Genomic DNA, 15,723 nt, shown 5'->3' with positions numbered 1-15,723 from the left:
ACAATCGCCACTGTGTAGTTATAGTCAGGTCAGAGCTCCATAGGAGGGACATTATTGTTTTGCTAATAACTTTGGTGCTATTTGACGAGACTTTGAAGAACAAAAAAGTTTATCCACTTCAGCTCTTTTCTGGGAAGTTTCCTGCTAAACTGTCCAGTGTGTGCTTCCAAAATTGTTGATTTCTCATGCTAATTCCCATAGGACACATCTGTCCTACAACAACTGAATGGATTTACACCAAATCTGGCTAAAAGGTGGCGCTTTACTCCGACAACTTCACTCTGCATCACTCACTCGCACACACACATTCTGCATCTACATAATTAAAACGGGACCACTTTAAAGGGGACTAATCAGTCCTGATTGGCTGTCCTCAACTTGGCCACTATGTTGTGGCAGCCATTATAGGAAGCAGGAAAATGGTCCCTGTATCCTGAAAACTAGCATTGGCATATCCAATAGGTCTCGCCTTTGGGACCTTGTAATTTTTTGGCCATGCAGCACATTATTAGGGGTGCTACAATATCTACTGATGCTTCACATGCCAATAGTGAACGGTGGAGTGAGAGCCACCAATCAAGCCAGGACGGGCTTGTACAGGCCACAAGAGAGTGAAGAAGCTGCAAGGGTCAGGTATTATACAATAGAAGGGAGGGTGGAACATGTAGTGCCTTTCTAATAGTAAGAGATATTATGGTGAGGCAAGTGTGCCTTCCCACGCGTTACAGGAAATTAAGAGACAAAGACAAACCCAGCATACAGCGCTAACATTTGTGCCTAGAGACCTTTCAGCTTATGGTGAGCGCTACGTATGTGGTCAGTATTAGAAAACATGAGGACCCCAAGCCTCCCTAAAGCAGAGGATTCCTCGATGCCTCTCCAGGCCGGAGAGGGCCCACATAAGCAATTCTTTAAAAGCTCTGCCGAATTCCACCTGAAGTAAATTATTTGCTTTGTTTGCCCCATAAGTTGCAGTTTACTTCTGCAACTGAGTCCCTTTAATAAGCAGAGAGCATCATTTAATGTAAAAAACACATTAAGCAACCCATGCAATTACTGAATGACAAGGCAAGCCTCCGCAACCCACCCTCCCACCAAGAGTAGGCACAATTGGTTTCTCTTTATTGCTCTCCCTGCTGTGGTTTTCAGTCTCAACCGTGTACTTACCTGGTTTGTCTGCAAATACTCGAGCGCAGGACGGTGGGCTTCATTGTCTGCCTCAAATGAGCCTCGTTTGTGGCAGAAGTCACGTGGCGATGTTGTACAATGTCATCCAAAGCACGACCTGGGTTGCCGCTTTTTTATTGTAAACTTCGTGTGGATTGGCCCCCTGTGGTGGTCTCGCCATGACGTGGTTGTGTATAAAACATGTACATAGAAGTAAAGTACCTACTCACATGCTGATAGGGCAGAGAAAAGAGAGGGAGGGTATGGCTTGGCAGTTCGGGCTGGACTGTTCCCATGAGGCACAGGGTCAGACTGATTTGCAAATGGCCATGTCTGAACTGGGGTGGCAGAGTGGGCTAAAGAATGGTGATGGATTAAACCCAGATCTGTTGACTGGGTGTGAGTGTTTGATTGGTTCAGATGCTCCGTCCATCACCACCCCCTTTTGTACCGCTAATTACAAGAGCTGAAAGACTAGCGTTTACCTTACGGGAGCGAGCAGCGGTGAGTGTGATAATTGCGAACGGCTGGTGCCGCGGCTCGCTCCCGCAAGGGAAATGCCAAACATGCACGAGTACCAATAGCAATCAGTGCAAAACATGCACGAGTTTGAACAGGAGCGATTTCAAGAGGACACTCCAAAGCAGCACTTGCGCGCCGAGTAGGCGAGTCCATAAAAAGTTCAAATATATAAGGGGGCAGGGTCAGCACACCTTTGCCCCCGGTGACCTTTGGGAGACCCTTGATCGGGCAGCTTCAACATATTGTGACAGCCACTCCAGACTCTGAGACATGATCCCCATTTAAATGCATGTAGAGGGACCCGGTTTTTGAGAATCCGAATAAGGAGCACTTATAAAGGGAAATAAAAGGTTTTGATCACAATGTAAACTATTTGCTGCTAGTGGTACCACACTTATTTAAGGAATAGTGGTGTGTGCTCTGTCTCCTCCCCCCCCCGTCTGCCCCTTCCTTCCCAGGAATGAAGCCAAGGCACCCCAGGGTTGAGCAACCTAAAGTGTGACCTACCGCGGTAGACAACCCACCCTGTAATAAAGACTCGTAGCACGATGCTTACAATCCCAGAATGAGATGAACGCTCTCTAAGTGGGATCCCCGCTACCTCCTGCACCATTCAGTAATCTGCAATGCCTCAATCAAATTCTAAGGCAAGTTCTGAAAATAAATATGCACAGTTTATACAAGTTTTCTCTAACAGTTCATTACAACTATTTAAGAGGAGCCTGTGACTAGATATCTACTGGTGGTTAATGTATTGTCAAAAATGTGAGGGGAGGTTTGGGTTTTGAGCAGTTTGAGTCATAATTTGCTAAATACTCTCTGAATCACATGATAGTAAAGGTAACCCCTATTTCAGAGTTTTACAAATCACTATTCTTAAAATCAGTATCTTGGACACATTAAAATTGGAAATGAAAGTCACCCTCTTCTATTTTCCCTACTTATTTTCATTAAAATAAAACCCCTAAATAAAATATCTACACAAATGACCCCTTGCTGAATTCCCGAATTTTATCTGCTTTTTAGAAATGTATAGCTTTCCAGGTTCACCCAGACCACACCTGCAAGTGGGTCTGGGTGTACCATTGATTACTAGTTAGAAAAGTACAAAACCTGCTGGTAGAAAAACTATCTTCGCTCAGCAAACCTTTCATCAATGCTAATAAATGATACCAATTTAATTCTTGATAAACAATTTTTTCAAATGCAATCACAAATGTAAAAAAAAGCTCAGCCCTGGGGGGCAGGCAGTAGAGGAAGGAGATACAAACTTAAGCAATAAATGATTTAATACAGACCCCATTCATAATTTGTTTTTTGTAATAACATGAATGATAATAAAATAAGCAATTCGATATTGCATCAGAATTGGTGCAGGCAGTCCAGGACGATATTCTTGGCACACCAGGTTGGAGCTAATGCCTTGTTTGGTGCTGCTGTGGTGGTGCTGCGGTGGTGGTGGTGGTGGTGCTGCGGTGGTCTTGGTGCTGCGGTGGTGGTGGTGGTGGTGGTGCTGCTGTGGTGGTGGTGCTGCTGTGGTGGTGCTGCTGCGGTGGTGCTGCTGCGGTGGTGCTACTGCTGTGGTGGTGCTGCTGTGGTGGTGCTGCTGTGGTGGTGCTGCTGAGTGGTGCTGAGTAATAATGTGGTGGTGCTGTGGTGGTGCTAAATGGGGTGCTGTGGTGGTGGTGCTGGGGTGGTGCTGTGGTGGTGATGCTGGGGTGGTGCTGAGTGATGCTGGGGTGGTGCTGCTGAGTGCTGCTGTGGTGCTGCTGAGTGCTGCTGTGGTGGTGCTGTGGTGATGCTGAGTGGTGGTGCTGTGGTGGTGCTGAGAGGTGCTGTGGTGGCATACGGGTGCCATTAATAAATAAAGGTGCACGTCGCTCTTCGATGTTGTGTCAGAGGTGGGAGGGGTGTGCTTCCAAGCTAAGCCAAGAAAAATAAAAGCACACAGGAACCATTAATATATAAATAAAGGCACACGGGGAGCGCTGCTCAATGCTGTGTCGGAGGTGGGAGGGGTGTGCTTCCAAGGTAAGCCAAAAAAAAAATCAAAGCACACAGGAGGCATTAATATATAAATAAAGATGCACGACTGGCGCCGCTCAATGCTTTGTTGGAGGTGGGATGGGTCTGCTTTGGAGGCAAACCAAGAAAACCAGAACATCGCCAAAAGAAATTGATTTTTTAAATTAAAAGTGGCCGGGAAAGGCTCTCGGCATTGCGGGGCGGTGTGCGTATTCCTAGGAAGTGTGAAGCAGGGGGCGGGGGAGCGGATCCCTTTGAAGTGAAGCTCTCGGCATAATGAGCTAGAGCACGGCCCCGCGACCGTGAAAGTGAAACAGCAGGGGTGCATTAGGGGGAAGGAGAAGGGAGGCGGAGCGCGCGCTGGGGTGAATGCCTGAGGCCCAGCGCACGGCGGGGAAGCTTCAGATGCCTGTGGGAGCAAGGCTGATGGGTTTGATGTGGACGCGCGTTTCGCACAAGTGCACCACATGAACTGTACGAAATCCGCAATGGTTTCAGAGCTTGGTTTCTCGTCTATTTATCCCTGCGGGATAGAATAGTCTAGACCTAAAAATGGCAAACGCCTTCCTTAGCTGTACAGTAGTGGAGTGGTGTGGCTCACTGGTTAGAGGCGGCAGACCCGGAAGCAGAGGACGGCCCGGGACCAGGGTTCAATTCCCGACGTGGCAGGGTCGTGGACCAGGGTCAGCGGACTCGATAATTCTTGCCTCGGTGCCTACTCTAACCAGGGATCACACTCGGCAACTCTGGGCATTAGCTTGCCTCATCTCCACAACGGCCCCCCACATATGCCGGGGATGCCTGGTTTCACCTTGGAGATACCCAGTAGGGACCATCTCACAGGGAAAGCCAGGACGGGATCCCCAGCGGTCTACAGCGCGGAGATACCCCATGTGGGGTGATTCAGGCGCTTTACAAGACCTCATTACATTACATTACATTACCCAGTAGCCCACCATAGAGGTGTGGTTAGCCTTCTGGGGGTGTACAACTCCTGATTGCATAGTTTTCCAGCCTCCCCCGGTGAAAATGTGCCGGGGGACAGGGGAAGGGCTGTTTTCTCCTTTGGGAGGCAGCCTGGTTGTATATTATAGGCAGTGTAAGCTTTGACGCTCACTGTCTTGATGTGCCGGTTCACTAGCCGTTCTGTGTCGGTGAGAAACGTGTTGCCTCCTTCCCATCCAGGCCATTGTTTCTGACCGCTGGGAGAGCTCACATCGCTTGGCAGGTGGCAGACTCCTTGGCAGTAGCTGGGGGCTGGTAGCCAGAGCACAGGAAAGGCTGGGGAAACCAGGTGGGTAGTCACCTGGGTGCATGCCACATGGACATCAGCATGAGAATCATGTCGGGGTTGATGAGGCACGTTGTTTGATACCAGACATGACCTATTTCAGCAGTGCCATAATGGAGCTGTCAACCATGGGTATACATGAGTGCCAGCACATGTTATTGTGTAGACTGTCAATCTTATTGTAGCCTTTAATGGTAACAGCCCCTATAATGACATATGAGCTTGCACTTACATGTCCACATCTTAAATGTAATGTACCATGCCTCCTGGGCTCTGAAGGCCTTCTTTATGGCTGTCTGGCATATATTAAAAATAGAGCTTTGACCTTGCCACACATGGTGAGGGCAGAGTTGAGTTTGGCAGTTTGCACTGCACCTGCAGTCTGCAATGGCAGGACTGCTGTCATCTGTTTACTTGGGCCACGCAGACTGGAACAAACAGTGGTTCAGGTCCTGGTGACCCCTTTAACTCCCATTATCTGGGTACCACTGTTACCATGGACTAATAACGAGTTTGAATTCCTTGCCAATTGAGATACCAATTCTCATGAATCCGTTTTCGGGAGAGAACACTGGCACTAGAGTTTGGACAGCAGGCTCCAGCGCATTTTCAGAGTCATTACCATCAGCATTGGAGCAAAAAGTGGGGAGTGATAATACAAAAAGGTGGGGGTGGGTGGATTTTTTTATTTCTGCTGCAGAATTGGAGGAATTTAGTAATTAGGTGTTACTCTTGTAACATGGAATTACTAATACATTAGCTGCTCCGATCCGTTGGCGAAACCAATTAATCAGTATGATGCCAGCCTGGAGGGCATGGTCCTTGCACTTTGGTGGGCATGCGATATACCTGACTGAACACACTTAAGATGGCGACAGACTGCACCGGTCTGGTTAGTTATATACCCCGAGAGCTGATCATGTTATGACACAGATTTGATTGGGAGCTTCCTCCACTACCAGTCTCCAAAGTGGCAAGAGTTGTTTGAACCCTCTGCAGCACTAAGTACATCAAAGAACACACATGCCTGTGGGCAACCCTGTGAGGCTCATGTTCTCTTCTTACTTGAAAACCCCGTGCAATGCTTTCTGCAGGGGTGCCTAGCAGGGCACAGATTACCAGGATAGTCGAGTGCTAGACCTCCATGGCGGGGGTAGCACTCGCCTGGCACCATCGGTGCAGGCGCACACCCATCCTGGCTGGTGCATGGCACGGCAGGGGAAGGCACAGGTGAAGGCGTAGGCTGTCTTTAAGTAGCCCCGGTGCATGTGCCTGTCGCTGAAAACGTGGCTCAGGAAATTCATTTTTTGTGTCGGTGGCCCCTGAAGCTTTGCTGTCGCCTGCGGCGCTCTGTTTGAAGTCCTGCGTTGGGGCAGGACCTACCACGGAGCAGGTTCCACCCCAGTACACAGTGAAGACTACAGATGGGACAAAGCCTCAAGCATCAACAAGTAGGTGCACAGCTTGTAGTTCAGCTTTACCCAGAGCCATTCTAGTCCAAGTGTATTTATCTGTTTAGCCTATTACAGGCTCACTCCGTGTCCACATTGCACACAAACGTCCTAGTGAGGGAGTGTGAAGATGAGTGAGTGGCCCATTGAGGGCGAGTATGGATCAATGCGTGGCTCAGAGAAGTGGGTGTGTAGGTTAGTGCAGGGGGAGCATGCAGCCTAGAAGTGATGCTAGAGAGAACACATTTAGCGTATGTGACTGCAGCGGTTTCAAAGCACTAACAATCGCCTCAAAGCGCTTGCTCACAAATTGGGTCAGACACCTTAGTGATAGTCTTTCATCACTCCATATCGTGACCAAGCACTGCCGGATGGCTCCTTTCTCCTCTGTCTTGATCGAGCTTTTGCAACGTGTTGCAGGTGCAGTGCTGCTTTGTGGCTTCCAATATCGGGGCGCTTGTTTGGGTGTAAACTGCAGCTTGTTGGCTATGTACAACCACAGATAGAAACAGAAAACGTCTTCGGAACACTGGGGAATACCCTCCGTGGTGGAGTCATCCAACACCGACCCCTGAATTATGGCCACACTAAATGCGCACATATTTATCTGTGCAACATGTAAGACATGCAGACATCGTGAGCTTCTGAAACACCCTTTTCACCACTGTCTGCACAGAGAATTTTCACAAAATTGTACCGCCTGCTGGTCAAAACCCACTCCATGCAAGGGTGAAGGAGGGGAGGTTGATTGGAGCGTGTGTGTTTGTGCCTGTCCGAATAACACTCCGAAGTCCGCCCACTCCTACAAAAAGAGCACTTCCTTACTGCAACATTTTGAAAAGCTGGTAGTGCAGGCATCTTAGAAATAGTACAAAGAACATTAGTCTCCTTCTAACTCAGTCTGACAAGGAGATTGAAATCTAAATCTACAGGAAGAAGCCAAGTTTGATTTATTCAGTAGTATCTAATTGATAAGAGTTCATAACCTATAACATCTTGTTTAGGAGTGCTAGCACTTGTCACCATGTGCCACCATGTGCCAATGTGCCACCGACTTTGCCAGCAAATGTACAAAGGATAATTAGCTCTTGAGTTTACCGTCCAGGGAGCGCACCGTCCAGGGAGCCTAACTTCTTTGTTGCGGTATTTTATATACCACCTACGTTTAGGTTGTACCGTATTTGTGGCAGCCGGTTTTATAGTCTAAACTTGCATTTCATGCAGCATTGCACAATTGATCATGTGTCTTAAACTGTTGTAATTGATTACTCCATATTTTCTGCATACCCAACTAATCCCTCCCCTCTACAATGATTTAACTTTAGAGACAGTTTAACAGAGTCACAAAATATAACTAAAGATTTTAAAAGATTTGCTGAACAAAGACCTCTGTTTTGATTTGCACTTTTTTATTTTTTTAGGTCTGCGTGGAACACACATGAAGCATGCCTATGATTTTTATAAGCCAGATATGGTGTCTGAATATCCAGTAGTTGATGGAAAACTATCTATACAGTGCTACCTCAGTGCATTAGATCGCTGTTATTCCGTTTATCGGAAGAAAGTAAACGCACAGAGAAGCAAAGGTATGTTTCTTTCATATGAAAACTGTTGTATTGTGCCTGCATTATAAATATCTCATATTCTTTGCCTTAACTTTCAAATAATCAATATTGCTGATTGTTTTGCATAGTAATTTCTGTATGTTTGCACAAAGTTCTTTTATTCTCAGTTCTTTGGGAATTAGCCCCATTCCTAGTAGCATTTCCTAAATGTGACTGATTGCTCTACACTAGAGCATGCAAACACTTAAACCTTTCTCCATCCCAAATAAAATTGAACTTAATTTAGATATTGTGCCGTTAAAAGAAATGAATGAGTGGGATGCCGCCATTTTTAGGTCTCGGCTAAAAGACGCGCGTAAGCGCGTCTCCGCCGAGATCTTATGTCAGGGACGATGCTTCCCAGGAGACAGGGTCTGTCGCGCGCTTTGCCTCTCTGGAGGCGATTTCCGCTGGCCACGCGCTCGCGAACGCGCTCAGCTGCTGTCTCCTGGGAAGCAGCTACACCACACGCGCATGCGCAGAAACAGCGACAGACACACACGAGCGCTCATGCACGCACGCACCCACACATACAGCGAACCCAGCGTCGCATGCATACACACACACACACACACGTGCACCGAGCATCCCCCCCCACCCCTCCGTTGTCGCACCCCTCCCCTCCGCCGTCGCACCCCGCCCCCCACCCCTCCGCCGTCGCGCACACACACACGCAGACATACAGGCATTCTCTCCCCCCCCCCCCCCCCGCTCCGCTCACCGGTCAAAGGCCCTCCGGACACGCAGACATACAGGCATTCTCTCTCTCTCTCCCCCCCCCCCCCCCCCCCCCGCTCCGCTCACCGGTCAAAGGCCCTCCGACCGCGGGGCTCTCCCTCGGTGCTCCTCCAGGCACTCCGTGGGCGCGGGCTTCACAAAACGGAAGTCCCGCCCCACGATAGGTTTCGTTTTCTCAGTCCCGCCCCACGTTAGGTTTCGCTTGCAGCTCGTTGGGTATAAAAGCTTGTCGATCCAAGTGTGTGTGTATTGCAGATGTTATCCCTTTTTACAACAAACCTTGACCTCACCAGAGATTCGTAATTGTCCAAACATTCCTCTATCTTGGTTAGTTTTTGTGTAATAGGAGATAGCAAGGTAGTTAAAATACTCTCAAATGTCTTCCACTGTTCTAAATCACAGTTCGAGTTAATACCATTTCCCGCTGCATAATTGGTATCACCATCAACCAAATCGGCATTAATTATAGGACTGCCCTCCTCGGGTGAGACACTGTCACGGGTTTTGTTCGACCTTGCCACTTTTGCTCTACAAGGCTCTACAAGGCCTTTGTGGTCCTCCTCCCCGCTTCCTTTTTACTGCCGGTTCCAGAGTTAATCATTTGGTAGAGGTTTTTTTATTTGGGGATGTGGCAGATGCACGTGTAGAGACGCTGGCTGTAATGTTACTTTGGGTCAGTGGCGATTTTGGGGAATCCTCTAGTGTTCCAAGGGGATATGGAACTTCAACGCCAACCTCAATATTAGTCGATGGTATAATAATGATTACATCTTGATGAGCTGGCGAGCGAGCTGTAGCTATAGTCCCTAGGGAAGATCTCCTATTTAATAACTGGACCAGAGACAACAGATGCTCGGTACAGAGGTCCCCTAAGAATAAACTGATCAAGCGTCCCCACCACGCTGCCACCATGAGAAGTACCTAGGTATTTCCTTTCCTGTTTGCTCATCTTTAATAACTTAAGTGAACTTAAGCCAACTGGTAATGCAGAGTAGTGAGTAGTGAGTGCAGAGTGGTAATGCAGAGTAGTGAGTGCAGAGTAGTGAGTGCAGAGTGCAGAGTGCAGAGTGCAGAGTAGTGAGTGCAGAGTGCAGAGTAGTGAGTGCAGAGTGCAGAGTAGTGAGTGCAGAGTGCAGAGTAGTGAGTGCAGAGTGCAGAGTAGTGAGTGCAGAGTAGTGAGTGCAGAGTAGTGAGTGCAGAGTAGTGAGTGCAGAGTAGTGAGTGCAGAGTAGTGAGTGCAGAGTAGTGAGTGCAGAGTGCAGAGTAGTGAGTGCAGAGTGCAGAGTAGTGAGTGCAGAGTAGTGAGTGCAGAGTAGTGAGTGCAGAGTAGTGAGTGCAGAGTAGTGAGTGCAGAGTAGTGAGTGCAGAGTAGTGAGTGCAGAGTAGTGAGTGCAGAGTAGTGAGTGCAGAGTAGTGAGTGCAGAGTGCAGAGTAGTGAGTGCAGAGTAGTGAGTGCAGAGTAGTGAGTGCAGAGTAGTGAGTGCAGAGTAGTGAGTGCAGAGTAGTGAGTGCAGAGTGCAGAGTAGTGAGTGCAGAGTAGTGAGTGCCGAGTGCAGAGTAGTGAGTGCCGAGTGCAGAGTAGTGAGTGCAGAGTAGTGAGTGCAGAGTAGTGAGTGCAGAGTAGTGAGTGCAGAGTAGTGAGTGCAGAGTAGTGAGTGCAGAGTAGTGAGTGCAGAGTAGTGAGTGCAGAGTAGTGAGTGCAGAGTAGTGAGTTCAGAGTAGTGAGTTCAGAGTAGTGAGTGCAGAGTAGTGAGTGCAGAGTGCAGAGTAGAGAGTGCAGAGTAGAGAGTGCAGAGTAGTGAGTGCAGAGTAGTGAGTGCAGAGTGCAGAGTAGAGAGTGCAGAGTAGTGAGTGCAGAGTGCAGAGTAGTGAGTGCAGAGTGCAGAGTAGTGAGTGCAGAGTGCAGAGTAGTGAGTGCAGAGTGCAGAGTAGTGAGTGCAGAGTAGTGAGTGCAGAGTGCAGAGTAGTGAGTGCAGAGTAGTGAGTGCAGAGTAGTGAGTGCAGAGTAGTGAGTGCAGAGTAGTGAGTGCAGAGTAGTGAGTGTGCAGAGTAGTGAGTGCAGAGTAGTGAGTGTGCAGAGTAGTGAGTGTGCAGAGTAGTGAGTGTGCAGAGTAGTGAGTGTGCAGAGTAGTGAGTGTGCAGAGTAGTGAGTGTGCAGAGTAGTGAGTGTGCAGAGTAGTGAGTGTGCAGAGCAGTGAGTGCAGGTGCAGAGTGGTGTGTATTGGCAATGTAAATGACAATGCCATTTATTTATGATTTAAAGAAAAAAAAGAAATGTCATAAGCAATGCCAATTGCTCTACCTTTAATGATGCCGAGACCATTGCATTGCAAATGCTTGTTATTTACAGGCAAGGGGCATTAGGACCTTGGGGACAAGGGTGTGGGGAGGGGACACCGAACACCACATCCGGGTCAAGGAGCAGAGGAGGGACATTCTAGAGGAAGGGGACCAGAGGCAGGACAGGACGCAAGGCACATTGTCCCACGAAGACCAATAAACATACCTGACCAAAGGAAGCTTGTTGTGTGATCCTTGGGGGACCGTCACGATATCTCAACGTCATGCCGTTAAAAGAAATTAAAGAGAGGGATATCGCCATTTTAATAGAAGGTTTAATTTTATAATGTGATGGGCAATAAATAAAGTTATTGAATTCTTACAGAACACCCTAGAAAATGCAAAATATTATATGCTCGAGAGTTAGTAAAGGAGCATATATTTGCATGTTCTCTGCCCACTATCTAGTCCAAACAGCAGCGTATATTGTTTTAATCCTAATTTATATTGCTAAAGTTCAGTCAACAGTGCTGTGATTTACCAGATAAAAAGGTTTGTTCAATAATTCCCCAATTTGGAAATTGTGAAAACTCTGATGATCCCAAGGAGTGTGTTTATTTGAGAGCCTTTAGAATTCTAATCACAAATGATAACAAAACTCGATGTTGTATTCACTTTTCTTGTTGCATACAAACAGTGTCTTGCCGTGGGTTGATGAAATGGGATCAAATGTCATGGTATTGATGTCTGTACATTGCAGCTTCTCCAGTTTCTGGTGTTTGTCTTGTGAGAATTAGAGCTTTGTATGGTCTTTTGTTTTGCAGTCAGGCCTGCACTGCATTGCACAGTTCTAGTGTCACTGATCTGTGCAATCCAACGTGGCCTGTATTTACAAACAAGCCTTTACTATCACTTTGTGTAGCTATTTGTGGTACTACAGAGAAATTTGTTTTGGGTTTCTTTACCGTTCAAGTCTGACTTGTGATTCTTCTTTGCTCATATGTTTTCTTGTGTTAAACCTTTCCTTCATAGGAAGGTTTTGAGTTTTCTATAATAAGATGGTACTTTTTTTAAGTGTTGAATTGTGTTTCAAAATGTGGACTAACTTTATATCTGTAAACTGACATATGGCGCTCAATCTACCTTGACAAAAGCGAATTCTCCTATTATTAACAGGTCCATACACTACACACAAGAATTTATTTCTTTTTATACAGCTTAATGTTCTGAGGGGAAATTCTGAATGTTTACTCAAAACAATTTTGAATCATGGCCATCTGAAATTGATACTAGTTTGGGGGGGGGAGTTCCCATCCAGAACCCTGACATGGAGACATGAGCCTGCGGACCTGCTTAATGCTCAATATAAAGAGATTCTCCAGACTGTGATAAGTTTCCTGAGGCTGAAGCCAGCACTGCCAGGGACTCCGAAGTTGAGTGGAAGGCATTCAAAGTGAGTATAAGAGGCAGTTGTTTAGGAATGACCTATGTGGTGACATGGGAATTGGGGAGATTAGTGATTTTGGAAAGCACGTTGAAATACTTAAAATTTAAAGCTGTTATTGACGCAGCTGAACGTCTCCAACATGAGAAAAGTTTACAGATAGTTCTTGGTTGAACTGGGCTGTCATGACTACAGGGCATTTATAACAAATAATTATAGGGAAGGGGATAAAGCTGACCGGATGCTTGCCCGGCTGATTATCTCTGACAGAACGCAGACTTCCATTACTGTGCTTCTTCCAGATCTCACCGGTTTGGTACTTAGGACTCCCCTTTAATAAAACAAATCATAAATATTCTAAAACCCAACAACAACAAGGTGATGGATAGAATGGTTGAATTAAGCTCGATCACTGACAGTCACTTTGGGCCACTACATCACTTTACGCCCACCAGCCACTCTAGACAAATACCAGCCGTATTGAAATCGGTACCAATTCTGCTCCTCGTACAGAAAGCTTTTCCTGATCTGCCAACCGAGAACACCCCACCAGATGGGACCACAAGCAACACAGACCAGTTTCGACCTACTTGGGTCTCCTCAGTATGGTATAGCATGAGCCCTATGGCACAGCATGAGCCCTATGGCACAGAGGACATGGTACGCACCGCTGGGCATACCCGTCGCGGGTGTGCAAACTGCAACAACATCACTTTTTTTTAATATGCTTCTATTCTGAAACCCAATATATTTAACAATAGTGATCTACCAGCCCTCTCATTGCGATGGAGCCTGTGAGCCTTTAGATAACTAGGGGGTTCAGATTTTTCATGATGACTATGACCTACTTGACCGGAAGGATGCTAAAGGTATGAGCGAGGCCGTCCACTTCAGGATCCATCTTTCCCCTGTCTGAGATCGGTAGACTGGCTATCTCTATGGTGACCACCCGTCCCTGTTTTCTATATTTCTTTGCAAATGTGCCGTTGGTGTTACCTAGTGGATATGTAGGGAGATAAATAAAATAGTTCTGTTCTTAATTTGGGGGCTCCGTGGAAATAAGGTGGCACTACATACCCCCCAAATACAGCACAAACTCCTGAGACGAGGTTCCATACATTGCAAGACACAAGATACATGCATAGCTCTTCTCCTGGCTGTAAACTTATTTAAAAAATAATGATATATATATACTAGCAGCCCGCCCCAGCGTTGCCTGGGGCAGAAGGGGGCTGCGGGCTGCATTATCCCAGGGCAGAACTGCCTCCCGCCCCCGCCCTGGACTTAAGCAACACGGCGGTGCACCCGCCGACACGCCTCCCGCCTCCCGCCAGGACTTCAACAACACGGCGGTGCACCCGCCGACTCCCTCCCGCCCCCCCGCCCGCCTCCCGCCCAGACTTCAGCAACACGGCGGTGCAGCTGCAACGTACCTCTCACTGCTCCTCCGCTTCCCGCCGGCTCCTCCGGTTCTCTCCTACCGGCGCTGTTGTCCTCCGGCTCTTCCTGGTTCTGCTTCTCGCCGCTCCTCCCCTCACTCAGACGTCGCGCTGCTCTTCCTGGTTCTGGTGAACGCCGGCCGCTCCTCCCCTCACGCAGACGTCGCGGCCGGCGCTAGTTGCAAGGGACTACTTTGTTTTTTAATTTTTTAATTTACGTTTTGATTTTATTTTATGGAGCCTATGTCCATCTACACACCCTGAGGATTACAAAAATGTATTGGGTGTGTGGATTGGTGCTGTGGTTCCCGAGTTTACCTTGCCAAAAGGTTCAAGTTCTCTCTTTATAATAGTAGTATAGATATATATATATATATATATATATATATATATATATATATATATATATTACCCTATCTATTATCACCTTAATAAATGGGTAAGAAGAGGTATCACTTTAATAAAGTGGTAATAGTAGCTGTCCTACTGCTTACCAATTTCTAAGGCCCTGACACTGAGCACAGCTAGTGTTGTAAAAACAATATGGCTGTCTTTTCATTCTCTAAAAAACAGCCATTGCCCAATTGTATACTGCACTCTACTCCACTGTACAACAGTCTGCTCAACGCCGCACCACTCTACACCATCACACTGTACACAACCCCACTATACGCCAGTTCACTCTACGCTATTGCACTGTATGCAATTTCACACTCTGCCTCTTCAGTATACTCCACTCGGCTATACGCTTCTCCAGTACATGCTATTCCACTCATTGCCACTCCGCTATATGCTACTCCACTCTACGCTGCTACATTCTACGCTATTCAATTGAATGCCTCGGCTATGTATGCCACTCCACTGTATGCTATTACAGTCTGCGCCACTCCAGTCTATGCTACTCCACTATACACTATTAGACTCTACGCCATCTACTCTACTCTATCTTACGCCACTCCACGATATTACACTGCACAACTCCACTCTACGCCAGTCCACTCTACGCTATTATACTCTATGCAGCTCCACTGTACGCTGCTTCAGTGTACGCCATTCCACCATACGCTATTCAAGTATATGGTATTCCATTGCGCACCATTCCTCTGTATTCTACTCCACTGTATGCTACTCCACTCTACGCTGTGCCTGTGTATTCTACTTCACTCTACCCTACTCCATACTGGGCTATTCCCTTAGATGCAACTCCACTGTATGCTATTACATGCTACCCCATTCCAGTATGCCACTCTAGTCTGCACCTCTTCGCTGTAGGCCACTGCACGTTACTCCACTATATATTATTACACTTTACAGCACTCCACTGTACCCTACTGCACTATACACCACTCCTCTGTACACCACTACAGTCTACGATGCACCACACTACGCTGTTCAACTTTATGCCTCTCCACATCTGACTCCACGCCGACCTCATCATGGCCGCATCTCCAGGTTTTGCAATCTCCGTATTAGACCGTCCTTTAAAGAAGGGCAGAGGACTAACAAATATATGTCAGGAACACCTGAAGGTCTCCATCGAGCCCTTACGAGCGGCACCAAACTGTGAAGCGATGGTCTTTAAAATTGCCCTGACTAGCCTGTATTCCTTTAACAGGGTACTACTGTATAGACCCCAGGTCCTAGTACAGCTGGAACTTTAACCGCCACCTCAAACACAGGATTTAAAGACGCGGCTGCTTTCACTAATCTTCTGTGAAGTGCGGGCCCCCTACTATTGGTGAATAGCCCTACCCAAGCTCTG

General features: G+C 47.3%; 1 protein-coding gene across 1 annotated transcript in view; it reads left to right on the top strand.

Moving 5' to 3' along the window:
• The window catches only part of HMGCS1 (3-hydroxy-3-methylglutaryl-CoA synthase 1), a 53,134-nt gene that overhangs the window by 15,511 nt on the left and 21,900 nt on the right, over positions 1–15,723 (top strand). The window contains exon 4 of the mRNA XM_086960601.1: positions 7,878–8,042. Coding sequence (XP_086816727.1) covers positions 7,878–8,042 — 165 coding nt within the window. The remainder of the gene's footprint in view (positions 1–7,877; positions 8,043–15,723) is intronic.

Source organism: Lissotriton vulgaris, chromosome 3_1 (assembly GCF_964263255.1).
Source record: "Lissotriton vulgaris chromosome 3_1, aLisVul1.2, whole genome shotgun sequence".
NCBI classification, from domain to species: Eukaryota; Metazoa; Chordata; class Amphibia; order Caudata; family Salamandridae; genus Lissotriton; species Lissotriton vulgaris.
Note: the sequence above shows the minus strand (reverse complement) of the source record. Positions and strands in the feature narration are given on the sequence as shown.